The sequence below is a fragment of the Panthera tigris genome, chromosome C2, assembly GCF_018350195.1.
Source record: "Panthera tigris isolate Pti1 chromosome C2, P.tigris_Pti1_mat1.1, whole genome shotgun sequence".
NCBI classification, from domain to species: Eukaryota; Metazoa; Chordata; class Mammalia; order Carnivora; family Felidae; genus Panthera; species Panthera tigris.
Window position 1 is genome coordinate 92,170 of NC_056668.1, and position 27,428 is coordinate 119,597.

Genomic DNA, 27,428 nt, shown 5'->3' on the forward strand with positions numbered 1-27,428 from the left:
TGGGGTAGAATTTGGGCCACAAAAACTTTTTATTGCTGACAGAAAACTTTCAGCTGCACTTAATTCCTCTCAGAAGATCAAGAATAATCCCAAACTATACTCAAATAAAACATAACTTAATAAATTATTCACTACAAGCAACAGTAGAGACACTCATTACCTTTCTTACTTTTTTAATGTTTATTTTTGTCAGAGAGAGAGAGAGAGACAGAGAGAAAATGAGTGGGAGAGGGGCAGAGAGAGACAGAGACACAGAATCTGAAGCAGGCTCCAGGCTCAGTGCTGTCAGCACAGAGCCCGACATGGGGCTCAAACCCATGAACCATGAGATCATGACCTGAGCTGAAGCTGGATGCTTAACCGACTGAGCCACCCAGGCGCTCTGACTTATTACATTTTTAAAATTAAACCTGCTTGATTTACAAGGAATACAGTAAGATTTCTCAAGGCAAACTGGCTTGAAAACAATTTAACATTCTCCTTACGTGTAAAATATTTGCAAAATCTGTATGGGGATAGGATACCTTAAATTTTGTTCACATTCAAGTCACTACATTGCCAAACCCATTTCCTTTTTTTTTTTTTTTTTTTTTATGTTTCCTTAGTTATTTTGAGATAGCGAACAAGCAGCGGAGGGGTAGAGAAAGAGAGAGAATCCCAAGCAGGCTTCACATTCAGCCCAGCACGGGGCTCCAACCCACGACTATGAGATCATGCCCTGAGCTGAAATCAAGAGTCAGACACTCAACCGACTGAGCCCCCTGCCTGCAGTGCCCCTGAGCCCATTTCTTTAGAGTGAATACATTATATAATGTATAAATACATTAGCATTTATATTCACTCATCTCCTTCAACAAATGACAGGACAAACTTGGCTCTCCCTGGAAATGAGATTTTTGTTCTAATCCAGTTTAATTTTGTTATCCAGAAGAGCTCAACATTCTCCTTCCACAGAACTTTAAGCCAACTCTCCAGGGCTATTCAGTAGCTTCCAAAGGGTGTCCCCACCTCAGACATCTCCCTGCTAATGACCTGTGCCTTGTCTGCTAGACAGTCATTCTTCCCTTGGCCCCAAGCACTGCCACCCCTTTCAAGAGAGGATACAGACATGGCCTCCAACACCATGGGAGTGCCCACCTCATGGATGTTTTCGGGGTCTGGGGACAGCAGCAGCCTGATAAGATGGCTGTACAAAACCAGAGAAGGAAAACAGAAACAGTGCACCAACCAGACCCAGGATGGGGAGGGACAAAGACAGGTGAGTACACGATGCCTGGAAGGATCAGAGGTGCTAGACATGACTTAGGTTCATTGGAGGTGAACAGGTCATACCTGGCCTCAGGAAGGAAAGAAGCATCCCCTGGAGTGTGACACTGCCCCTTGGTCTTTGCAGTCAGATGTCATCTATCAGAGTGTGTTCGAGCTGATCCACAAGGAGGATAGAGCCATGTTCCAGAGCCAATTTCTCTGGCCTCCAGATGCAGCACCTATCAGCAGAGAGGGAGAGCAGGACAACCACCGTAAGTCAGGAAGGCTTGGGGGGAAAAGGGCAAATGCAAAATCAATCCTCTACATGTGTTTCAACCCGGTATACATGTGTTTCTTCCATGAGGAAGAAATTAGATAAGGAAGTCAGGCTTTCTCACTCAGACGTAGATTTAATTAAGCACTGATCGAGCCCTCACTAAGTCCCACGAATATGAGGGAAAGAGAGGAGGAAGGACTGCAATCACGAATCAGGTAGTGTGCGTTGGCACAGGACTCTACATCTCATATCTGTGACCTCATCTGATCCTCCTAGGAACTGGAAACTATGCATGAGGCATGAGTACCTGTTGATTTTACTACCAGTAGGATGCAGGGAGGGATTTTTGATGATCTTGTTCACTGATGTATTCCCAGCGCCTGGAACAGTGTCTGAGACAAAGTAAACATTAGCTGCTTGAACAAATGAATGTTCAGATGAAGAGAGTGATGCTTGCCCAGATGGACCCAGTTGGTGAGTGATAAGACTCATGCTGGAGGAAATATCCACTTGCCCAGGCAGGTGCATCCTCTGAACAATGATCAAGCTGGTACAGACTCATATTTGTGTATCTAGTGAGTATACAAGTCAGGTGGCCATTATGGCCATAACGTGTTACTCTGCCAACTGGTGGGAAACCATAGGCAAAAGGCAATACTGTCCTTTACAAGTAAATGCCATTTTGTAAATCCAATACAGGACCCCTCTCCAAGGATTTAGAGTACACTTAATGCATCCACAGAGGATGCAAAGAAAGGCTCTTCTGTGCTTTGTTGTGACGGATGGTTAGAAAAAAATAAAATACTCAAACAGAGGCTTCAATTAGGAAAAAAAAGTGAATCCATGTGCCAATATTTGCACACTAACGACATCCTTTTTGTGGTAGATAACCAAAAGTATTAAGCAAGAATAAACTTACAAGGCTGACTATAATATGTGGTTGTGTAAATTCGTAAGATACAGCTTTAACTCAACTCAGCTTTGGCTGCTGTGATTTTAGTCCATCTCTCTTCAAAGCCTGCTCCTACTTCAGACATTCGGCACAAGATTCTGTCTTAACTAGCCATAAATCCAGCAGAGTAAAGTTACTTATCACAAAATAGGACTTCACTTTTTTTCTTTCCCATAAGATTATCAGCTCATTGAAGGGAGGAACTTTGTCCTCAGCATTGAGCTTGGACCTCTGTGCGGGCTGTTTCTGTGTCTCCACCCATGTCCGTGTTGACTGGCTAGGGTCAAAAGAGAAGGGAACATAAGTGTGAAGCTCAGACTTTTGTACACTGCCTGACACTGCCGAGTTTGAATTATGTCCCTAACAATGGATAGCCTGGAATTTTGCATCTAATTTCATGTTTTCAAATACTTTTTATACCCTTATGCCTCTGTAGTAGCAGAAACCATATAGAAGTCTACCTATATATTTATAACTATATGCGTAATTTTTTCAAAATACAAGCAAAATTTTAATGCAGTGCTATAAACATGGAAGAAAGACATCTGAAGACCACCCAACGAATCCAAATTCAACTTGATGTGTGCTTTATACATGTGTGTATATGTTCTAACATTTATTGATGGTGTACCATGTGCTAGGGGTTTTATTAAAGATTACAAAAGTAGTAAAATTTATCAGATCATAAACCTGCCTTTGTTCCTCCCTAGACTGCTACACTTTATTCTTCTGCAGAAGAATAAAGTCCAGACAAATCAATTTTCATGTGACAAAGGCAAAACCATTAGCACAACTATAATCATACTTGTCAGGTTGAGAATTATAGCAAAAGATAACAAATTTGGTTTTTGCCTCTTTGACTTTATAATGAATCTTCAATGGTACTTTTGTATTTAACCCAAAAGTTTGCTTTTTCCTTTATTATCCTTTGCAAAGGATACAAACCCCTAGGACAGGGAAGAGAGCAAGCTAAACCAGCACTCCAAAACGAGTCAAAGTGGCATCCTTTTTTACGGATAAATGGAGGAGGGCAGTGCAGGTGCAAGAAATAGCATGGGTGCAAAGTCCCTGAGGCAGAAGTGGACTTGGCATAGATGAGGAATGGCAAGGAGGACACTGAGAAGGGCACAGACAGAGAGTGAAAGGGAAACTGGCAGGTGACTGAGTGGGAAAGGGGTGCAGGGGTACAGGCCACTATAGACTTTGAGGTAGGAAGCCACTGGAGAGTTCTAAACAGATAGTTGACATGATCTGACCTTTATTTTAAAGTTACTCTGGCTACTGAATGGAGAACAGACTATAGGGGCAGGGGGAGAAGCAGGGACACCAGTTAGAAGGCTATGGCAAAGTTAAAACAAGAAAAAAATGACGAGAGTAACAGTCAATGTATAAAGGTTACAATGTGCCAGGCACTATTCCAAGTGCTTTACATATATAAATGTAGTTCTCATAACAACTTTCTTTAAAGAGAGATAAGAGAATTTGGGCCAATAGAGTTGTTAAATAACTTGCCCAGATTCATACAACAGGTCTGGGTTCAGGGTCTGTGCTGTTCTCGGCCTAGACGGTCTGCCCAGCTGATGAGAGACTGGCCAGCACAATAGAGGTATAAGTGATGAGAAGTGGTTAGTTCCAAGGTGTATTTCAACAGTAGAGCAAATAGGGTTCCTGGATATGTATGTTATGTACATCATCTCATTTTTAACTTGATCCTCATGACACTGTAAAGCCAGCTTGAGTGGCTAATCAAGGTCATCCTGTCAGGCAAGGCCAAGGTTCACTGGGCCACAGGGCTTATGATCCCACATTCTCTCCACCCACCAGCTTCTTTCAGAGCTACAAATATTTTGGCTCTGTGGTGAAGAGTGTTCTAGTAGAGCTTCCTCACTTTTCTGTCTTCCCAGCTCTGCCTGGAGAGAACTGTCTCTCACTTAATGGCACCCCCACTGACAGCCTGCAGCATCAGCCCTTGGAGGACCCCTCCTATCTGGAAAGAAGTTTTGTCTGTCGGTTCCGCTGCCTGCTGGACAACTCTTCTGGGTTTCTGGTAATCACGCTATCCTTACAGGCTCAGGAACTTCCTACAACAGAGCATGGCTCTGCTCAGATGGAACACTGCCCAAGGGGTGAGCCAGGCTTCCTCACCATCCCAGGAAGGGCCATCTGGCCTTCAGCTCACTGCCATTTCAGAATCCCAGGTTGTCTTTTGAACTTTCCTCTGCCTGGTTAAGATATGGGACATGTTTACTTGATATTTAGTTACACCTGTTAACTACAGTACAGTCCTAAGTGGAGATCCCTGGTGAACTCAGGATGTTAACATACACCTTCTTCACCATCCCCCAAATCAGCTAAAAGTGCCTATCAATTCCTGGAATCATACACCCTCTCACAGCTCGATCAACTCTGTGGCTCTATGAAAAAGGCTGTGTGGGTCAAGGACCTAAGGGAGGATGGAGAAGCCATGAAAAATGATCAGGGCCAGATGGGCAGAGCAGAATGAGAAGGCTCCAAGCCTGCACACACCTATACTGAGGAGTCCTACCTGTTCAACTACAAGGAGGATACTGGACCCTCTGAATTCCATAAAGGGAAAGTTGTATCAACTGTTTTAGCTACTTCACATCCTCTTCTGTCTTCTCATTACATTTGGGGTCTGCTTTTTCTAGGAGCTGAATTTCCATGGCCATCTTAAACTCCTCCCTGGGCAGAACAACAGATCAGAAGATGGCATCCTCATGTCTCCTCAACTCACCCTGTTTGCCATTGCAACACCTCGCCAGCCACTCACCATCCTGGAGCTCCAAAACAAAACATTTCTTTTCCAAACAAAACACAAATTGGATTTCACACCTATAGCCTGTGATTCCAGGTACAACCCTCTGACCAGAAATCGTGACTCCTAGGGAACCAAGAGTGCTTGGACACTAGTTACTAGTTACTAGTTAGCCCAACTCCTGAATCTAGAACCAAAGGCAAGGCAAGAACAATTAGCCAATCCTGTCCAAACAGGTCCTGTAATGTTAGTTTAAAAGATGCTGCTTATGGGGGCGGTGTAGCAAACCTTCCATGTGGGAATATGGGGTTTAGGTTAGTGTGACGCAGAGAACAAATCCTTAGTGATACTTTTCTCCCTCTTAAAGACTTCTAGTAACTAATCGTCGTGAACACCCAAGAAGTCCCACTATAAAAAATCTAATTTAGTTGGGTTTGACCCAACTTTTCCCAAATTTTATTTGACCACTGAACCTTTCTTGGGGAAATCAATTAACATGCCCCTTAGAACACATTCTAGAAAGCAAGTGATTCAATGTGTTGTTACAACTATAATATGCACGTTTTATTTCTTACTCAAAGACTGGTCCTTAGCATGCTGGGGAGTCACAGAACCCTTTGATGCAAGCTGTGGGACTTCTCCTTAACCAAAGTTCACTTGTTCACCCACATGAGTAACTGTAGGTACAGACAGACCCCTGTTCCACAGCGCAGGCAAGTAAGCACAGGCTTAAACAGCATTTTGGATTACAAGTGTGGTAGAAGTGTCCGAGACGATCCTGTCAGTGCGGAGGCCTCTTAAAGGTCCTGCTCCAACCCTGTGGCAGGAGGGGTACCCTTGCCGGACCTGGAGTGTCCTGGGGAAGACCGCTCCTGGGCGCTTCAGTGGGTGGGCACAAAGCAGAAAAGGCTGCAACGGAGAACTGTTAGGGGTTTGAGGGATGAACAGCAAGGCCGTAACGTAAAGGAGTGCGGTGTCTCCTCTGCACAGAGGCAAGGTGGTCCTGGGTTACACCGACAGCGAACTCTGCAGGAAAGGATCGGGCTACCAGTTCATCCACGCGGCCGACATGATGCACTGCGCCGAGAATCACGTGCGGAGTGAGTTCGGGAGGCGCCCTCAGGGCCCAACCTCGCCCCGCGGGGCTGGGGCAAATCCTCCCCCCGCCTGCTGCCCCCCCTCCTGCAGAGGGCTCCGAGGGAGGGCAGGTGCGCGTCCGAGCTCCGATGCGAGCGCAGGCTCTCTCTGCAGTGATGAGGACGGGCGAGAGCGGCCTCACGGTGTTCCGGCTGCTCACCAAGCAGGCCGGCTGGCTGTGGGTGCAGTCCAACGCCCGCCTGGTGTTCCGTGGCGGCCAGCCCGACTGCATCGTCGCCCGGCAGCGGGCCCTGACGTAAGTGCGGCCCCGGGGGACGGGGGCCGGGGTTGGGGGGGGGGGGCGGGGAGGGACCTGTCGTAAGTGAGGGCGCGACGTCCGCTGGGGCCCAGCGGCAGTGCGAAACCCGACAGAAATGAAGTCCTTGAGGTCCCCCTGTGAGGACCCTGTCGTAAAAGCAAGGTCCCGACGTAAGTGTAATCGTGCAACAAGACGTAACTAAAAGCCCGTATGGTACAACGAGATCCTTGTGCAGAGGACCCGATGCAAATGAGAACCGGAAGGGAGGGTCTGAAACCCTGCCTTGGGAGCGAGGTTTCCTCTAGCCTCGAGTTGGCAGCCTCTGAAGTCCACCCAGCTTTCAGGGGCCAAGTAAAGCTGCAGCTCATCTATAGTTGTTTGGCCGTAGACAGGACGCTCAATTCCCGTGGGCCTCAATCTCGGCCAACAGTAGGGTAGGCGGAGCACTCCACAAGGGGGAGGGGAGGCGCTTTGTGAGCACATGGGTTCAGTTCCATGGCTTCAGTCGGCCTTGTTCCCAGTGAGGCTGGCGGAGCCTAGGAGAAAGAGACTAGCGCAAGTGTCCGTGTGTGCCTTTGGCTTTGTAATGGACTCGCCTGCTTCTGCTGAACAATTAGTGCAAGCATGCACATGCACACCTTTTTTCCCTAAAAGAACCACAAACAGGGCTTTATGTCAAATTCTCGTATTTGCCTGGGTCACCGATTCTCATATTCGTGGCTCCTTGGGCCTATACCAAAATGGTTGCTCATTATCAAGGCCCTGAAAACTGCTTACAGAGAATTCCCAGGTTCCTATTTACCCAGAGTTCAAATTCTGAACATAGAATCTTTCGTCAGCTATATTCAAAGGAAGTCACTGCTCCCCATTGCACTCTGCAAAAATCTGACCATGTGTCTCTCCTCAGAAATGCCATTCCTTCAGCCTGACTTCCCCACTTTTTTGCCACTTTTCTGCATTGGTAACGTGGTTTTTAGGGAAGAAGAGAATCAAAGCTATCACTCTGTAGGCTCTCTTCAGTAGGGTACACGTTCTGGGTAACACAAATCTGCCACTCACGTCCAGAAGACCCGGGTTTCATGGCCACTTTCTCGTCTACCTGCAGCATACTTTGTGAGCCGAAATATGCATACAAACAAGAGGAGTCTAATTGTTACCAACATGTTAAGACCACGAAGTGTTCTCTTTCAGCATGTGAACTTACATGGCCAGACCCCATTTGGGTTGTATAACATAGATGGTCACAATTGGAAATGTAGGGAATGATGAAAGAGCCTAGATAAGTTATCTGGCCCAGGTCTAATTAGTGTCATATTTTGAACAGTGACCAGAAAGCCAATAATGCCAAAATAATGCCACACATAACAAAACGTTCCTGCTTTCTGAGCCTACAGCTTTCCTGAATAATGCTTAGATCACAGGAAATTATAGAACTGCATCAAATCACTTGGATTCTGAGCTTGATTTCACCCTGATCTCAGATAAAGCACCTCGTAAATGTGCCTCAGTTTGCTGCCTTGCAAAAATAAGAGAGCTTCAGTATGCATTTTCTATGGCTCTTAGCAGCTCTATTACTCGTTGGCGTCACTAAGCCAGATGTTCAGAACCCAGTACTTTTGTTGAGTAATGTTGATTTCATTAAGTATAAAAGTAATACATTCCCATTCTTGAAAATTTAGAAAATGAAAAACATTGCAAAAGTAAAATGAGAATCAGCTGTTATCCTACTACTCAAGAGACATTGTTGTCAATATATTGATGTATTTCCTTCAGGTATGTTTTGGCTCATATTTAAGTTTTATACTTGAAACTATATTCTATATATAGTTTTATATTCTGGTGTTTCCACCTAAGAATAAGTTGAAAGCAAGTTCTCATATCAAAAGTATCCATAAATATCTTTATGACAGTACAGTATACTCCTCTTTGGATACATCATACCCTTTTATTAAATATTGGAATTAGGGAGGGGTTTTTCCATTATTATGAAGGCATTGTGATGAACACTTTTGTATATAAATATCTGGCTGCTATTCTGATTTCCTTAGGAGAATTCTCAGGAGTGGAATGTTTAGGTCAAAGGGTTAAAACATTTCAAAGGCCCTTGATGCTATTATCAAATGGCTTTCAAGAAAGGTTGTACCAAATTATTCTCTGGCCAGTCTTACTGCAACACCGACTTTAGCACAGATTGTCCTAGCACCAGATAGAGCAATGAAGAAGCAAGGTGTCAAGAAACAAAACTATGTTAACATATGAAAAATTAATTGTTCAAATAAGAAGTGTTTTAAATCCACAGAACAGGACAAAGTAAGTGAGGTTGGGGCAACAGAGTAACCATTTGAAGGATAGGGAAAGTTAAATTATACCTTTTTACAATGAAAGGTATTTACCTTCATACCTTTTACAATGAAACTTTATCCACATTTGATTCTCTTTTTGTGAAACTTTCATGGAACAGTTCTGCTGCTGGTAATTTTTGCATCAGCCCTCCCATAAGTAACAGCTATAGTAACAGCTATAACTAAAACTTCTGGACAAAATATTATAAAACAACAACAACTAACCAGTCACTGGAGGATCAACACTTGAAAGAAGGGAATGGCACTGGGTGAGTTTCCTGGGTTTTACTGCTTTTAGTCTGAAGGAAGACTGCCCTTGGGCTCGGCAGGTTAACACCCAAATAGAAAATTTATGGTCTCGATGACATGAGAACTAGACAACAGAGAGTGCAGTGACCGCAGCAGCTGCAAAATGAAATAATAATTTCTAGTTTTTAACTTCTCTCTTCTAGAGAGAGAGCTGAAGAGAAAGAGCCCTCAAATTCTGTGAATAAACTTAGTCCAAATCCGCTCACCCCTGAACCATGTACGTGTGGGATGGATAGCCAACCTGAGGCCTAAAGAAACCAAAGAGATTCCAGCTGTTGCCCATCACAAGGGAAACAGAATTTGCATTTTCGGTCAAGTTCAACAAAGCAAAAACGTCAATGGTCTTTGGGGGAACGTGACAGAATAAGAATCTACAGTATATCATCACAATGTCCAGGATTAAATCCAAATTTACTTGTTGTTTGGTCGAGGATGCAACCCAAAATTACCAGATATATGAAGAAACAGGAAAGAAAGTTTCAAAACTAAAGGCAGTCACTGGAGACCAGCTCTAAGAAGGCCCAAACACTAGATAAGAATTTTATAGCAACTATTATAATTATGCTTATGGACATGAAAGAAAATATGCCTATGATGACTGCTATGATGAATTCAGAGCAGAAAAATAGAAACTATAAGAAACAAATGTTTTTCATCTCCAAAGTTTTATTTAAATTCTCATTAGTTAACATATAGTGTAATGTTGTTTTCAGGAGTAGAATTTAGTGATTCATCACTTACATATAACACCCAGTGCTTATCCCAACAAGTGATGCCCATCACCCATTTAGCCCATCTCCTACCCACCTCCCTCCATCAACCCTCTTTGTTCTCTATTGTAAAGAATCTCCTTTGGTTTGTTTCCCTCTTTCTCTTTTTTCCCCTTTGCATTTATTCATCCATTTTGTTTTCTAAATTACACATATGAGTGAAGTCATATGGTATTTGTCTTTCTCTGATGGACTTATTTTGCTTGACATAATACATTCTGCCTCCATCCATGTTGTTGCCAATGGCAAGATTTCTTTCTTCTTGATGGCAGAGTAATATTCCGTGTGTGTGTGTGTGTGTGTGTGTGTGTGTGTGTATTCTTCATCCGTTAATCAGTGCACACTTGGGCTCCTTTCATAGTTTGGCTATTGTTGATAATGTTGCCATACATATTGGGGTGCATGTGCCCCTTCAAATCAGTATTTTTGTGTCCTTTGGGTAAATACCTAGCAGTGCAATTGCTGGAGTATAGGGAAGTTCTATTTTTAACATTCTGAGGAATCTCCATACTGTTTTCCAGAGTGGCTGCATCTGTTTGCATTCCAGTGTAAGAGAATTCCCCTTTCTCCGCATCATCACCAACACTTGTTGTTTCCTGTGTTAATTAATTTAGCCATTCTGACAGATGTGAGGTAGTATCTCATCATGGTTTTGATTCCTATTTCCCTGATGAGTGATGTAGAGCATCTTTTCATGTGTCTGTTAGCTATCTGGATGTCTTCTTTGGAGAAATGTCTATTCATGCCTTCTGCCCATTTCTTCACTGGATTATTTGTTTTTTGGGTGTTGAGTATGATAAGCTCTTTATAGATTTTGGATGCTGACCCTTTATCAGATATGTCATGTGCAAATATCTTCTCCCATTCTGTAGGCTGCTTTTTCATTTTGTTGATTGTTTCCTTCACTGTGCAGAAGCTTGTTATCTTGATGAAGTCCCAATAGTTATTTTTGCTTTTGTTTCCCTTGCCTCTAGAGCCATATCTAGTAAGAAGTTGCTCTGGCTGAGGTCAAAGGGGTTGCTCCCTGTGCTCTTCTCTTGGATTTTGATGGTATCCTAACGTTTAGATCTTTCATCCATTTTGAATTTCTTTTTTGTGTCTGGTGTAAGAAAGTGGTCCAGTTTCATTCTTTTGCATGTTGCTGTCCAGGATTCCCAACACCATTCATTGAAGAGACTGTCTTTTTTCCATTGGATATTCTTTCCAGCTTTATCAAAGATTACCATATAGTTGTGGATCCATTTCTGGGTTTTCTCTTCTGTTCTATGTGTTCTGTTTTTGTGCCAGTACCATACTGTCTTGATGGCTAAACTTTGTAATATAGCTTGAAGTCTGGAATCATGATGCCTCCAAATTTGTTTTTCTTTTCCAGGATTGCTTTGGCTATTCAGAGTCTTTTGTGGTTCCATACAAATTTTAGAATTGTCTGTACTAGCACTGTGAAAAATGCTGTTGGTATTTTATTTTGTTTTATTTTATTGTTTATTTTTTGAGAGAGAGAGAAGGTGCAAGTGGGGGAGGCCAGAGAGAGAGAGGGAGACACAGAATCTGAAGCGGGCTCCATGCTCTGAGCTGTCAGCACAGAGCCCTACGCAGGGCTCAAATCCACAAACTGTGAGATCATGACCCGAGATGAAGTCGGATGCTTAACCGACTGAGCCACCCAGTTGCCCCAGTTGGTATTTTAATAGGGATTGCATTAAATGTGTAGATTGCTTTGGGTGGTATAGACATTTTAACAATATTTGTTCTTCCAATCCATGAGCATGGAATGTCTTCCTATTTCTTTGTGTCCTCAATTTTTTTTCATAAGTGTTCTATAGTTTTCAGAGTACAGATCTTTTACCTCTTTGGTTAGTTTTATTACTAGATATCTTATTGGTTTTGGTACAGTTATAAATAGGATTAATTTCTTGATATCTTTTTCTGATGCTTCATTATTGGTGTATAGAAATGCAACAGATTTCTGTACATTGATTTTATATCCTATGACTTTGCTAGATGCATGTTTCAGTTCTAGCAATTTTTTTGTGTGGAGTCTTTGGGGTTTTCTACATAGAGTATCATGTCGTCTGAAAATAGTGAAAGTCTGATTTCTGCCTTGCTGACTTGGGTGCCTTTCATTTATTTTTATTGTCTGGTTACTGAGGCCAAGACCGTCAGTACTATATGTTAAATATTAATGGTGAGAGTGGACATCGCTGTCCTGTTCCTGAGGAAAAAGGACTGTTCCTTTTTCTGTGAGGAAAAGCTCTCATTTTTTTCCCCATTGAGGATTATATTAGCTGTGAGTCTTTCATATATGGCTTTATGATGTTGAGGTATGTTCCTTCTGTACCTACTTTGTTGAGAGTTTTTATCAAGAATGGATGCTTTATTTTGTCAAATGTTTTTGCCACATCTATTGAGAGGATCATATGGTTCTTATCCTTTCTTTTATTAATGTGGTATATCACATTGATTGATTTGTGAATATTGAACCACACTGCAGCCCAGGAATAAATCCCACTTGATCATGGTGAATGACTATTTTAATGTACTGTTGGATTCAATTTGCTAGTATCTTGTTGAGAATTTTTGCATCCATGTTCATCAGGAATATTGACCTGTAATTCTCTTTTTTTTTTTTTTAATTTTTTTTTTCAACGTTTTTTATTTATTTTTGGGACAGAGAGACACAGAGCATGAACGGGGGAGGGGCAGAGAGAGAGGGAGACACAGAATCGGAAACAGGCTCCAGGCTCCGAGCCATCAGCCCAGAGCCCGACGCGGGGCTCGAACTCACGGACCGCGAGATCGTGACCTGGCTGAAGTCGGACGCTTAACCGACTGCGCCACCCAGGCGCCCCCGTAATTCTCTTTTTTAGTGGGGTCTTTGTCTGGTTTTGGAATCAAGGTAATGCTGGCCTTGTGGAATGAGTCTGGAAGTTTTCCTTCTCTTTCTTTCTTTCTTTCTTGAACAGTTTGAGAAGAATAGGTATTAATTCTTCTTTAAATGTTTGGTAGAATTCCCCTCTGAAACCATCTGGCCCTGGACTTTTGTTGGGAGATTTTTTCATTACTGATTCAATTTCTTTGCTGGTTATGAGTCTGTTCAAGTTTTCTATTTCTTCTTATTTCAGTTTTGGTAGTTCACACGTCTCTAGGAATTTATCCATTCTTTCCAGATTGCTCAGTTTGTTGGCATATAATTTTTCATAATATTCTCTTCTTAAAAGATTTTTGAGAGAGAGAGAGCATGCAGGGTAGGGGCAGAGAGAGAGGGAGACAGAGACTCCAAAGCAGGCTCTGTACTGTCAGCACAGAGCCCAGTGTGAGGCTTGAACCCACGAACCATGAGATCATGACCTGAGCTAAAACCAAGAGTCAGATGCTTAACTGCCTGAACCACCCAGGTGTCCCTATAATATTCTCTTATAATTGTATTTCTGTGGTGTTCCTTGTGATTTCTCCTCCTCATTTGTGACTTCATTTGGGTCCTTTCTCTTTTCTTTTTGGTAAGTCTAGCTAGGAGGTTATCAATTTATTAATTCTTTCAAAAATCCAGCTCATTTCATTGATCTTTTCTACTACTTGTTATTGTTTCTATATTGTTTATTTCTGCTCCAATCTTTATTAATTTCCTTTTTCTGATGACTTTAGGCTTTATTTGCTGTTCCTTTGCTAGCTCCTTAAGGTGTAAGGTTAGGTTTTGTATTTGAGACTTTTCTTGCATCTTGAGGTAGACCTGTATTGCAATATACTTCCCTCTTAGGGCTGCCTTTGCTGCATCCCAAAGGTTTTGGACTGTTGTGTTTTCATTTTCTTTGGGGCTTCCATGTATTTTTTTTTTTATAAGAAACAGAAAATTTGAGATAGTATCTAAAATAGAAAGCTCACAGGGTGGATTTAACAACAGATTGGAGATGACAGGAGAGTTTATGACCTGAAGCTAAATGAATACAATCATCCAATCAATAGAACAAAGAGGGGAAAAAAGATTGAAAAAAGAAATAAACAGCCTGAGGGATCTATGGGACAGTATCAAAAGGTCTAACATGTAGGTAAATGGAATGCTGAAAAAGAACAGAGTGGGCAATATATCTATATCTGTCTATCTGTCCATCCATCTGTGTGTGTGTGTGTGTGTGTGTGTGTGCAAGCATGTGTCCATATGTTTGAAGAAATAATGACCAAAAACTTCCCCAATTTGATGAAAATTGTAACTGCAGATTCAAGAACCTCAGTGAATTCCAATCAGGATAAATACAAAGAAAACCACACCAAGGCATAGTCTTGTCAGATGTTGAACACCAAAGATAAAGAGAAAACTTTAAAGGCAATTTAAGATAAAAAGGACATTACATATAAGAAACAATGATTCAAATTATTGTGGACTTCTCACCAGAAACAATGGTGATCAGAAGACATTAGAACAATATCTATGAAATCCTTTTAAAATTTGTCAACTCTGTATTCTGTGACCAGTGAACATATCCTTCAAAAATAATAGCAAAAAAAGACATTTCTATTAAACAACAGCACCAAAAAAAAAAACCTAACAATTTATTGCCAGTAGACCTACAGTTTAATAAATGCTAAAGGAAATATGTCAGGCTGAAGGGAAATAATATCCACTAAGACCTTAAACCTCAAAAAAAGGAGTGGAGAGGATGAGAATGGTAAACATGTGGATAAATATTAAATATTATTTTTTTTACTTTTTAAAGAATACATACAACTGCTTACAGCCAAAAATAGAATATAATATGTGATTTATAACATATGTAGATGCCATATATGTGACATCACTAGCATAAAAGATTGGTTTTAGAAGCACATGGACTATACCATGGAAAGGTGCATGTTTTATGTAAGTGACACAGTACTAATTGTAAGTAGACAGTGAAATGTTGAAGGCGTATTTCATAAATTCTAGAAGCCATTAAAAATATAATGCAAAAGATAGAGCCAAAATCCATTATATAAATGAAAATTGATTTCTTAAAAAAGTAATATATCTAGGCAGGAAAGGGGTGGATGGGGGTAGGGGAAGAAGGGACAAAAAGAAAGTAAATAGTAATATAAAAGACCCCAATCCAGATATGTCAATAATTCCATTAAATGTTAATGGATAAAACACTCCAATTAAAACACACAGATTATCAAAATGCATTTTAGAAAGTGCACTCAACTATATGTCTTCTACAAGAGATATGTTTTTAAATAGTGTCACAAATAAGTTGGAAGGAATCAGATGTAAAATAAAACATATGTAATAAAAACAGTGAGCACAAGAAAGCAAGAATGGCTGTGTTCATGCAAAGTAGACTTAAAGACAAAAGCTATGACCAGAGATCTTCAGGTGAGATACCGGCTTCTCTAAAGGCCCCTCCAGTGATGGGGTTTCCTATGCCCATAGCATCCTGGTCAGCTTGTGCCAAAGGCACTCCTTTTAGGTCAGTTATCCTTTGTAGAGCTACAAATCAAATGGAGTCAGCCCAGCTGAAGGTTTTTCACTTTGCTAAGCATGATGTTACATGACTGTTGGGGCAGCCCTATAGCAGCCATATCCCATGAGTCTTTTGGAAGGGAGAGGAGGAAGGAAGAGAAAACTATTTTTCCCAATGAAAAACAGATGTGTATGTCATATTTGCATAATGACTTATTCTTTTCAAAGTAAACTTAAAAGTTTAGGGAATTTCTACATGGATTTTTGGACTACTCCCACAAATAAGCAGTTTCCTCAGACTACTTCAGAATCCAAGACAGAAAGTGCTTACCAAGAATGTAAGAGAGGAGCAAGTTCGATATTGTGGCTTCTCCCTTGTATGGACAAGCCAGAACAGATGATGTCCTGCCCCTTGCTCAGTTACTTGGCCACTATTGTCCCCTGACCAGGAGAGCCCCGTTTTCATTCTTATATCAATTTTCAGATGTGGTCTTTTGTTTCGTTAACCATAGGAATGCAGAGGGGGAAGATCACCTGCGCAAGAGGGCCCTGCAACTGCCGTTCACCTTCACCACAGGGGAAGCCATCCTGTATGATAGCAGCCCCCTGAGCCCTCTGACTTCCCTCCCAGCCAGGAAGAGGATCCGGGCAAGGAAGGGCACCCCCACTGGTCAGGGCCCTGTGCACCCAGGCTCTCTTCTGGGAGCCATGATGCGGCAAGATGAATCCATGTATTTGTCCTGCGTGGTCCCAACCACCCAAGGCTCACCCTTGGAGAGGCAGGGGTCCAATGGCAGACATGAGGACAAGGAAGAGAAAGAGAAGGAGGAAGACCACTCCTTCCTGTCCCTCATTGAGACCCTGCTGGAGAAGGACACAGAAGAACAGCCTGATCTCTGCTCCACTCTCCAGCACCTGGGGGTCACTGACCTCAAGCAGTGTTTGTGGGAAGAGAGCCTTCTCAGGGCTGACTCAGGCCCTGCAGGGTCTCAGAACTTCCACCCACTGCCCTCCAGTCAGGGAGGGGGCTCCCACAGGGAAAAGGAAGTACTTTTTCATGACAGTGGAAATGTGGCATTGCCCCCACCAGCCAGCACAACTGTTCCACAGACCCTAAAGCCACAGCCTTCTCTGGGCTCGGGCCAGCTAACTGGGGAAGTAACTCCACCTCAGAACATGGGCACAGTGCCCAGCTGCTTTCACACACACACCCAGCATTTTTTCACCACTGGCCCTACATTCCAGAGCCCTCCACAGTGGCAGCCTCAGCACACCCAGGCAGAACCTTTAAATTTTGGGATATGCCAGAAACCAACAATATTTGACTTCAGCCCCCTCCCCGAGGCCTCCAGCCCCAGACAGCCTGCTCAGGTGTTTCAGCCAAACCACACATCTTTGCTCCCTTTAGGAGAAAATGTTGTCCCTGGACACCTGGATCAGCCAGACCCTGGTTTTCTTGATTTTTGCAAAGAACCTATGCTCTGGACAGCCTCACACAGTGGTCAGTGTCAAGGGCCCTTCATCTCCTCAGACCCTACCTCCTGGGGCACCCATCCCTCGGAGAGCATTTGGGATTCCCCCATCCAAGGCCAGCCAGTAATGGTCCCTGTGGAAGTGGAGGCAAGGCAGGCCCAGCCTGACCCCTTCTACCACCTGAGGTCAACCATGGCCAACTCATGCCCTCCATGGGCAGGGCCAGCCAGTGACATTCCTCCTGAATTGTGCTGTGGTTTGCCCCCATCTGTGCAGGGGGCACTAGGTACCCCAAAGGACACACTTGGGAGTCAAGAGCACCCACCCCACTCCTTGGTGGTGAGCCAGCTCTCGGGGAGCCCTGCCTGTCCTTCCCAGGAGCTCCTGAACAGACCCTTGGCTATGCAGGACTCTTGCAGCATGGACTGCCCCTGCCCAGCTGCCAAGCAGCAGCAGTGGCTGCAGACCCAGGAGGCATACGGGCCAGTGAGAGAAAGATTTCCAAGTGTCCAGCACCTGGGTGGCTGCTCAAGAGATGCCATTCCCCCCACCCTGCAGCTGAGCCCCTTCCTGTCCTCCAAAAGCAGCTCCCCAGGTATAGGCAGCAGCCAATGCAAGAGCCCAGCTGAACCCACAAGGCGGAGCAAGGACAGACCGGTCATCCTAGCCCCAGGTGCTGTGGTGAAATCCCAGGTGCAGTCCAGCCCTGTTCTGCCTCCCTGCCATCCTGACCCTGCCTGCCCATCTACGTCTACGCAGGGCAGCCATGACCTCCAGCTCCAGGTAGGTGTTGGCAAGCAGGACCATGGGAATTTGGGGGTAGCAGGAAGGGGTGCTCCAAGTGCAGAGCTGCTGGCAGATCTGAATATGAGGAGGCATCAGCCCAGCTAGCCAGTATTGTTGGAAGATCCCCCAGCCCACCTGGGCCTAGGCACAGCATTGCTGTGAGGCGGCAGAGCAGGCACACATGGAGGGATTCTGCAAACATAGCAGGTCACTGTCAGTGTTGGTCAACTGAGGCCAGTGATGGTGGCAGGAGCAGCTTTACCCCTGGGAGTAGCCTGGTTATGACCTGGTAGGCCCTCCAGCTGTAGTCTGCTCCCACTCTGGTGTCTCTTGGGCCATCAATGAGCCACCTGGACACCTGCATGTAATTTAGCCCAGTTTTGGACACCCAGAGTTGGGTTGGTTGTAAGAATTTTGAATTCGATGCCCTTTTCTGCTGTGCTCCCCTCCTGGCACCATTTCCAATACCCAAAAGCAGGTTACCACAGGAGTGCTATTCATCGTCTGGTGCTACCAGGGAAGCAGGACCTCCACACACAGATTCTTCAAATAACTGTAGCATACACCCCCCAAAGCAGCTTTGGATGGAAGTCACACCAGCGGTGTTGTGGCCCCTCTGCCTCACACAGAGGAGCAGATGTGCCTTTCTGGTGATACAGGGATGCCCTTAGGGCTAAGAAGGAATGTGGTGTCCCTGAACCCCAGGTAGCCTCATAGGACTTCAGTAGGAGCTCCCCTCACTTCTCTGGATATTCTGCCCAGTCTCGTGTCACTCTGCCACCTCTCATTTCTGGGGTCTTCGTGCTCCTTCAGCTCACACCCCTTTTCAATTTTTTATTTTCCATCTGCCATAAGTTAGAAAATCAAAAGACCAAATTTGTTAGACTTATATCTGAAACCAAAATAATTCCTAATTAAAGCCTCAAATTTACATCTTTTGTAATCAAGTATCAATTTTAGGGTCCTTGGATTAACCCTCGTGTTCTATAATTTTGTTCTAACTGTTCTAAATGTTTCTCATTTTCCCATGGCAGTGTTATCAAAACAAAGTGCACAGCACCAGAGCACCTGGGATTGCAAGCCTCAAAGGAAGCACGTTTTCCTCCAAATTCTGACTTAGGCCATATCGTGCTCTTCGCCCCTGTCTGTGAACGTGATTTGGAGCCTTAACTATTAACATTTTCCCTTGAATTGAAGTATCTTAAATTTTCATATTTCTGGGTCAATAGTTAACTGTTTTCTATGTGTAATTACACATATCTGAAACCTTATTCTCTGTATCCCAAAGATATGTGGGGCTTTTTTTCCTCATTTCATTCTGTGCACTTTATACTCAAGACACACACAGAATTCTCATCCTTGTTAGAAAAGTAACTTTTGATCCACAAAAATGTTCATAGGAAAGAGACATAATGGGCATCCAACCCCCTAGACACATTCCAACATTTGCCTTCACAATGACATTTCCAAGCTCAGAGCTGAGGCTCAGCATCAGACAACCTATTTACAATCAGGGCCACCCAGACACATGGTTCTTACAGCACAATGACATGCTGAGAGCCACACGTGGAGAAGGGATGTGAGCCCTTTGGCCTAGACCCCTGAAAAGGGTTTGGCCTTCACCCAGTATCTAGGACACGGGAGAAGAGGGTCCTCTGTGGAGCCCATGTGCAGAAAGAATCGTGTCCTGCCTGAGAGGAAGGCATGGGGACGCTGTAGATGGAAGATCCAGACAGTGGTGCACCTTTGAGGCACAGAGTGCATGGACCTCAGTCTCCCAGCAGAGCAAACAGAAACACTGGCGGCCACTACTTCTCCTGCCATAAAGGACTCAGAACGGTCAAGACTCACAGTAGCACTTCCACTGACTTGTGAGGCTTCAACCACAGAACTCATTGTTCAGGAGCTGAATGGACGAAACATCATCAAGTACAACCGCCATTGGACTTGTTCACCACTGTCACCCAGAACCAGGCACACAGTGGGTGCTTAATGAATGGTAATAAACAAGTAGTCAGGAGTGGCCAGAGGGGCTGGCTATACTGGTTCACTCTTTTGTGGGGTGTGGCACACACTACCCTCTAGGGTACAGGGCTCCAACCAGCTCAAGGAACCAAGGGAGCTTCTTCCATTACAACTCAAGGGAAGGCCCAGAGACTCTGGCATAAAAATGACCAGAGGGGCCTCCACTGCTGCAGAGTTTGTAAGTTCAGACAGGGAGGGGCTGCACTAGGTTCCCGTCCAGGACCTTCACGGATCAGGAATATGCCCCCTCATTAGCCAAGGTCATGGAAACCACTCTAGGAGCTGGGGGAGGGGTCCTGCCAAGCACATGGGTTGACAGTGGGGTAGGGAGTTTCCTAGAGGGAATTTAGGGTTCTCTTCAGGGATTATCAGAGAAGATGCTATTGAAGGCATAAACAGAAAGTCCAATTCTGTCTGATTTAAACAGATCAGGGGTTGCTCCCCAGATAGAAGCCCAGTGCAGAAGAGAGTCTTTGGGATACTCCAGTGTTGCTGATGTTTCTCTCTGGTTCTTGGTGTTTCCCTGTGTAGTGTGTTTGCTTCACTCTGGACATGTGGCAGTTCCAGAGCCCAAACCACAGCCACAATGTGCCACACAGGAGTCTGTCCTTCCTTTCTGTGCCTCTCTTTCAAGAACAGGTAAAATTTCCCCAGAAGTTCCCAGCAATAACTTTTACTAACCTAAGATGAATCATGTGCCTTTGTGTGAACTAATCATGGAAGAAGAACACAGGGAGGATGGGGATGCCTGGGGTTTCTGGGATTTCCCAGGTAGATTTGGGAGGCCCAGAGCACAGCACTGGACCTGGGATCATCTCTCATTCCCGAGTTGCTACTCAGCAGAGGAGAGGTGACTGTACCATGGGTGGAGAGGCTTTCGGTACATAGGCAATTCATGAATCTTCTGAAGGCTTGGTGGGCTCTCTGTCTTTGCCATCTAATGATCTCTGATTCCTGCAGCTGAGCTAGGCCCACAGGTGGCCACAGGAAACACAGTAACACAGGGGCTGGAGTCTAGACAGACCCAACTCTAAGCATGAAGGCCTACGAAAGCCCAGGGCAGCTCTCACCCAGCTCTGACTGGAAAACCCAATATCACAAAGTATTGGTATTTATAGTTGGCCTAAGGACTCAGTGCAATTCCAGTCAAACTTGCCAGGTTTCTCATAAAACTTGAAAAATTGATGCAAAAATATATAAGGCAGGGGTGCCTCGGTGGCTCAGTTGGTTAAGCATCTGACTCTTGACTTCGGCTCAGGTCATGATCTCATGGTCTGTGACTTCAAGGCCCACATTGGGCTCTGCGTTGACACCACCGAGCCTGCTTGGGATTCTCTCTTTCTCTGTCTCTCTCTGTCTCTGCCCCTCCCCTGCTTGCTCTTTAGCTCTCTCTCAAAATAAATAAAAATAAACTTTAAAAATCTTTAAAATGTATAAGGCAGATGAAGGACCAAGATTAATCAAGATATCTAGTCATAAAGAAGAACAAAAGGCTATAGTTGCCATATTGCCTGTCAAGGCTTTCATAAAGCACAACAATGAAGAGACGATGGTATCGGTGCGCAGTCACACAGAGCAGAGAAACAGATTAGGAGCCCAGAAATAGACCACACATCCAGGAACTCATATGCCAGAAGGGATCAGAACTACAGTTCTGAATAGAACTGGTTTATTCTAGTGTACCTGGAAGTCTCACAGATCTGACTCCTGCTTCAACAGTATTTGGATGGAGCAGACCCAGGAACTCCCCTTCTTCCAGTCTCCACTCATCCTCCAAACTTTTTTCCAGTGGCAACCTTCAGAGCCATCTTCTCAGCACTCTCTGCCTTCAGGACCAGTCAGCACCCTACTTTGAGCTAGCTCCTTATTACCAATAAACCATGAGCTCCTAGGTTTGTCAGAATTATTCCCCCATGGTGGGGTGTCAACCACCTCACCAACATGCATCTGTGGCCCTCCAGTACCTATCTCTCTCTAGGCTTCTATTTCTACTATGAAGACATGGCTCTGGAGGGCATGGGCCACTTCTGCAAGTTGGCTGAGGAGAAGCCCAAAGACACTGAGCATCTCTGGAAGATGCAAAACCAGCATGGCAGCTGCATCCTCTTCTAGGACATATGAGCTGTCCCAAGATGAGTGGAGTAAAACCCTGGATACCATGGAAGCTGCCCTGGCTCTGGAGAAGAACCTGAACCAGGCCCTTTTGGGTCTGCATCCCCTGGATTCTGCCCACGCAGACCCCTGTCTCTGTGACTTCCTGGAAAGCCACTTCCTGAATGAGGAGGTAAAACTTATCAAGAGGATGGAGACCACCTGACTCACTTCTAGCAGGCTGGCTGGCCCCAGGCTGGGTTGGGCAAGGATCCCTTCAAAAGTCTCACCATCAAGCATGACTAGCAGCCTCTGGAGCCCCACCGCCTTTGAGGGGCCCCTCTGGTAATCCTCTGGTGCCAGGGCTTCTGCTTGAGCTTCTCTATGCAACTACTAGGCAATTTTTTTAACCACCCTGGAATGCTCTACCAAGTCACAGACCAAATGGAAGCAATAAAACAATAAAGCTTTTTGCAGGGAAAAAAAAAAAAAAAGCTATAGTGGACAGATAGGTCATTCAGCAATGGAGCTAAAATGATTGGTTATCCATATGGAAGATAATAAAATCGGGTCTTAGTCTTATGGAGCAGATAATTAATAAAGTCTAAATGGAGCAGATCATTAGGAAAAGCAAAAGTTTCAGCATTTTATTTATTTTTTTAGGCATTTACTTTTGAGAGAGAGAAAGAGAGCACTAACATATGGGGGGAGGGACAGAGAAAGAGGGAGACACTGAATCCAAAGCAGGCTCCAGGCTCAGAGCTGTCAGCACAGAGCCGGAAGCAGGGCTTGAACTCACGAACCACGAGATCATGACCTGAGCTGAAGTTGGACACGTAACCACTTGAGCCACCCAGGCAACCCAAAAGTTTCAGCATTTTAGAAAAAACTATAAGAGATTATATTTATGACCTCAGGATAGGAAAGAATTTCTTAAACAAGACATAAAGAGCAAAAGCAAAAACAAAAAAAAAGGAAAGAATTGGTAAATACTTTTTAAATACATTAAAAATTAGTAACCTTTATTCATAAAATATGCCACTTGAAATGGAAAGACAAATAAAAACAAACTATTGGGACTACACCAAAATTAAAAGCTTTTGCACAGAAGAAAAAACTATCAACAAAAGGCAACCTACTGAATGGAAGAAGATAGTTGCAAATGATATCGCCAATAAGAGGTTAATATCCAAAATATATAAAGAACTCCATACAATTCACCACCAAAAAAAATCCAATTTAGAAATGGGCAGAGGACCTGGACAGACTTTTCTCCAAAGAAGACATACAGATGACTAACAGACACATGAAAAGATGATCAACGTCACTCGTCATCAGGGAAATGCAAATCAAAACCACAACTAGATATCACCTCACGCCAGTCAGAATGGCTAGAATCAAAAAGACAAGAAATAAGGATGTTGGCCAGGATATGGAGAAAAGGAAACCCTTGTTGGTAAACAGAGTTGGGTTTTCTGTTTATGATTTCCAACAGCAGCTGGGAATGCAAACCAGTGCAGCCACTGTGGAAAACAGTGTGGAGATTCCTCAAAAAAATTAAAAATAGATCTACCCTATGATCCAGTAATTCCACTGCCCAGGTCGAGGAAGTACAGAGAGCTGAAAAGAGGATGAACCCAAAGGGGTGGAATATATTAGACTCTACTGGTGAGAGTTTACATTGTTATAAATTTGGAAAAGAATTCAAATTTGCAAAATAATTATCGGTGAAGTTGAACAAGTGCACACTACTCTTCCTAGATACACAAAAGAAGATAAATGATTGCACAGATATATTGTGAGATATTTACAGATATTGTGGTGGCTGCAAAATCCTTGAGACACCAACAAGGCAAGCAAATTCTGTAATAGCCATATGATGGGATACTGCATTCATCAATGGAAACTAATGCATGCATTAACATGGGTGAATTTCAAGACATAATGTCAGATAAAACATGTAAATTGTAGAAGAATACACATAGTATGATACCATTTATATAAAGTTTAAAATAATTAAAATGAAACTATTTTATTAACAATACACACACATGTATTAAAGAATGATAAAGCCTAAATATCAAAACTGTGGGGGCAGGGGGTGAAAACAAAAAGCAAAAAATAGGATGTGATTGGGAGGGGCGAGCAGGGTGTTCCCAATATTGGTAACGTTCTGTTTCTCTCACCAGTGGTGGGCTCATGGGTGTCCTTTTATTATTCGTGGGTATGTATGATGCTCCATAACATTAAAAATACTTTTTAAAATTCTCCCTATGCTTCTATTGTGAAAGGGACCAGTTACATAAAATGGCACTTCCCAAAGTGTGGGATCCTCAGGATGTGATGTAGGGGGTCTTGTTAATATCCAGGATAATCCCCCAGTGTGGTTCTGTGAAGTCCGTAATGCCATAAACATCTATTCTTGTAAGCAGAAACTAGGGCTCAGCTGGGTACTTTCCCAGTAATAGTACCTAGATGGAACAGCATTATTTTATTTTTACATTATTTAGGAGGTCTTGCTTATCTATTCATGGCAAGGCATATATTTTTTCCATTTTAAAAAAAGAATTCTACCCCCAGGAAAACGTTGACTTTTCCCCTTATTCTTTTACTAAGTACAACTGAAAGCCCTAAACATTATGTATAAGACACACATTTTTAAAAAGGCTGAAGTGGAGAGAATAAGACAGAACAACTAGAAACATTAGACCCCAAGGGATAACACAGCACTGAGTTACCTGTTTTGTTTGGTTGTTGGTTGGGTTGGGTTTTATTGTTTTTGTTTGTTTGTTTGTTTGTTTGTTTAATGTATCCCAGACTTGGAGCTGAAGAAGCCAACTGAAAACACCAATGAGCACGACTAAGAGAGGTCCAATAAAAACTGGCTCTCTCTAATCAAGTAACAAGAAGGGGGACCACCTAGCAAAACAGAAAACCTTTAGATATGATTTCTGTACTCCACCCAAACACCACAGAAAATACTGTGACCCATAGTCAATCATATGAGCAAAGAACAAGACTTTCACCGTCTCCAGGCAGTACAAACCCTCCGCCAGGGTGCAGTCACAGAATACCAAGTAGGGAGCCAGGACTTTTGCTCCAGTGGGCACTAACAAGACCCAAGACCCAGCAGTGTCAGTGGAGACCAGATGGGGAGCAGTGACAAGCCACTCCAACCCCACTCAGCCAGAGGTATTAGTAGAGGCTTTGAGGGGAGCCAGAACTCTCATCCTTGCCCTGACAGCAAGAACCTCTTCCTCAGTGTCAGTGGTGGCCAAGTGTGGAACCTAGACCTCTACACCCACCTGGCTGTAACAAGGCAGTTTTCCCACTTCCCCTGCTAGAGCAGTGTCAGGAGAAGCCAGCTAAAATAGAAGATCTAAATTAAGATCCAGAGTCTCATAACATAATACCCCAAATATCCAAGTTTCAGTTGAAAATAAATTGTCATACCAAGAACCAAGGAGAGCCCAACATGAATGAAAAAAGATAATCAATAGATGCCAACACAAGGTGACAGACATGTTAGAGTCACCTGCAAAGAACTACTGGGTATTTATCCAAAGGATACAAAAATGCTGAATACATTGTCCAAATGTCCATAAACTGCTGAATGGATAAAGAGGATGTGGCATGCATATATATATATATATATATATATATATATATATATATATAGTGAAATATTATTCAGCAATCAAAAAGAATGAAATCTTGCCACTGCAACAACATGGATGGAACTAGAATATATTATGCTAAGCAAATAAGTCAATCAGAGAAAGACAAATGTAATATGATTTCACTCCTATGAGGAATTTAAAACAAAACAGATGAACATAGGGGAATGGAAGGAAAAATAAAATAAGATAAAAAGAGGCAAACCGTAAGAGACTCTTTTTAAAAAATGTTTATTTATTTTGAGAGAGTGTGCTATCTGTGAAGGGGCAGAGAGAGGGAGAGAGAGAATCCCAAGGAGGCTCCATGCTGCCAGCACAGAGCTGCATGCAGGACTTGAACTCATGAACCGTGAGAATGGGACCTGCACCAAAATCAAGAGTTGGATGCTTAACCAACTGAGCCATGCGGCACCCCTGTAAGAGACTCTTAAACAGTAAGAGACTCTTAAACATAGAGAACAAACTGAGGGTTGCTGGAGGGGAGGTTGGTGAGGGGGTGGGCTAGATGGGTGAAGACATTAAGGAAGGCACTTGTTGGGATGAGCACAGGGTGTTATATGTAAGTGATGAATCACTATATTCTACTCCTGAAACCAATACTACACCATATGTTAGCTAACTTGAATCTAAGTATTTTTTAAGTTTGTAGGGGGGAAAATGAATTGCCTGCAAAGATTTTAAAGGAACCAGCAAAAAAAAAAAAAATGCTTCAGTGAACAATTACCAAAACACATGAAACAAATAAAAAAATAGAAAGTCTCAGCAAAGAAACAAAAAATAAAGAAAAATAAAAAATTTTAGAACAAGAAAATATAATACATTACTGCAATAAATTCCATGGATGGACTCAACAACAAGGGAGTGAAAAAACCAAGCATCAATGAACTGGAAGATAGAACAAGAGAAATTACCCAATCTAAACAGCAGAGAGAAAATAGATTGGGGAAAAAAAGGGGGGAGGGGGGGAGCAGAACCTCAGGGACTTAGGGAACTATAATAAAAGCTCTAGCACGTGTGTCATCAGAGTTGAACAAAGGAGGAGGGGAGGGCTGAAAAAGTACTCAAAGAAATAATGGCTGAAAACTGCCCAAATTTGGCAAAACACATAAACCTGTAGATTCAAGAGCAGAGAAAAACCAAAAGTGATAAACTCAAAGAAATCCCCACCAAGATACATCATGGCAAAATTTCTGAAAATTAAAAAAAAAGAAGAAGTCTCGAAGCATCAGCTGAGAGATGGCACCTACCTGTGGGAGGGATCACTATGAATGACAGTGATTTCTTGTCAGAAATCATGGAGGTAAGAACAAGGTAGCACTGCCTTTCCAATGGTTGAAAGAAAAGAATTGTCAATCCAAATCCCTGTCCAGCAAAAAATATCATTCAGAAATAAAGAAGAAATCAAGACATTTTCAAATGAAGGGAAATTAAGAGAATTTGTCACCAACAGAACTACCCTTTATAAAATTGGCTGAGGGGCACCTGGGTGGTTCAGTCAGTTGAGCATCAGATTCTTGATTTTGGCTCAGGTCATGATCCCAGGGTCATGGGATCAAGCCCCACGCTGAGCATGGAGCCTGCTTAAGATTCTCTTTCTTTCCAATGAAATCCTGCCATGTGCAACAACATGGATGGAACTGGAAGGTATTATGCTAAGTGAAATAAGTCAGTCAAAGACAGATATCATGTTTTCACTCATAAGTGGAATTGAGAAACTTAACAGAAGACCATGGGGGAAGGGAAGGGGTAAAAATAGTTTCAAACAGAGAAGGAAGCAAACCATAGGAGACCCTTAAATACACAGAACAAACTTAGGGTTGATGGGGGCAGTTTGGGGGGGGGGGATGGTGACAGGCACTGAGGAGGGCACTTCTT

General features: G+C 43.3%; 1 protein-coding gene and 1 pseudogene across 1 annotated transcript in view; both read left to right on the forward strand.

Annotated features, from left to right (window-relative positions):
• LOC102967365 (aryl hydrocarbon receptor-like) overlaps positions 1-19,778 on the forward strand; it is a 55,508-nt gene extending 35,730 nt beyond the window's left edge. Inside the window, exons 4-10 of the mRNA XM_007075716.3 lie at positions 1,394-1,520; positions 4,382-4,524; positions 5,147-5,349; positions 6,244-6,353; positions 6,505-6,646; positions 16,014-17,757; positions 18,795-19,778. Of these exons, the coding sequence (XP_007075778.2) occupies positions 1,394-1,520; positions 4,382-4,524; positions 5,147-5,349; positions 6,244-6,353; positions 6,505-6,646; positions 16,014-17,757; positions 18,795-18,875 (2,550 nt within the window). The 3' untranslated portion in view covers positions 18,876-19,778. The remainder of the gene's footprint in view (positions 1-1,393; positions 1,521-4,381; positions 4,525-5,146; positions 5,350-6,243; positions 6,354-6,504; positions 6,647-16,013; positions 17,758-18,794) is intronic.
• A 1,887-nt stretch (positions 19,779-21,665) lies between these two features.
• On the forward strand, positions 21,666-22,283 carry LOC102967085 (annotated as a pseudogene).
• The last annotated feature ends 5,145 nt before the right edge of the window (positions 22,284-27,428 follow it).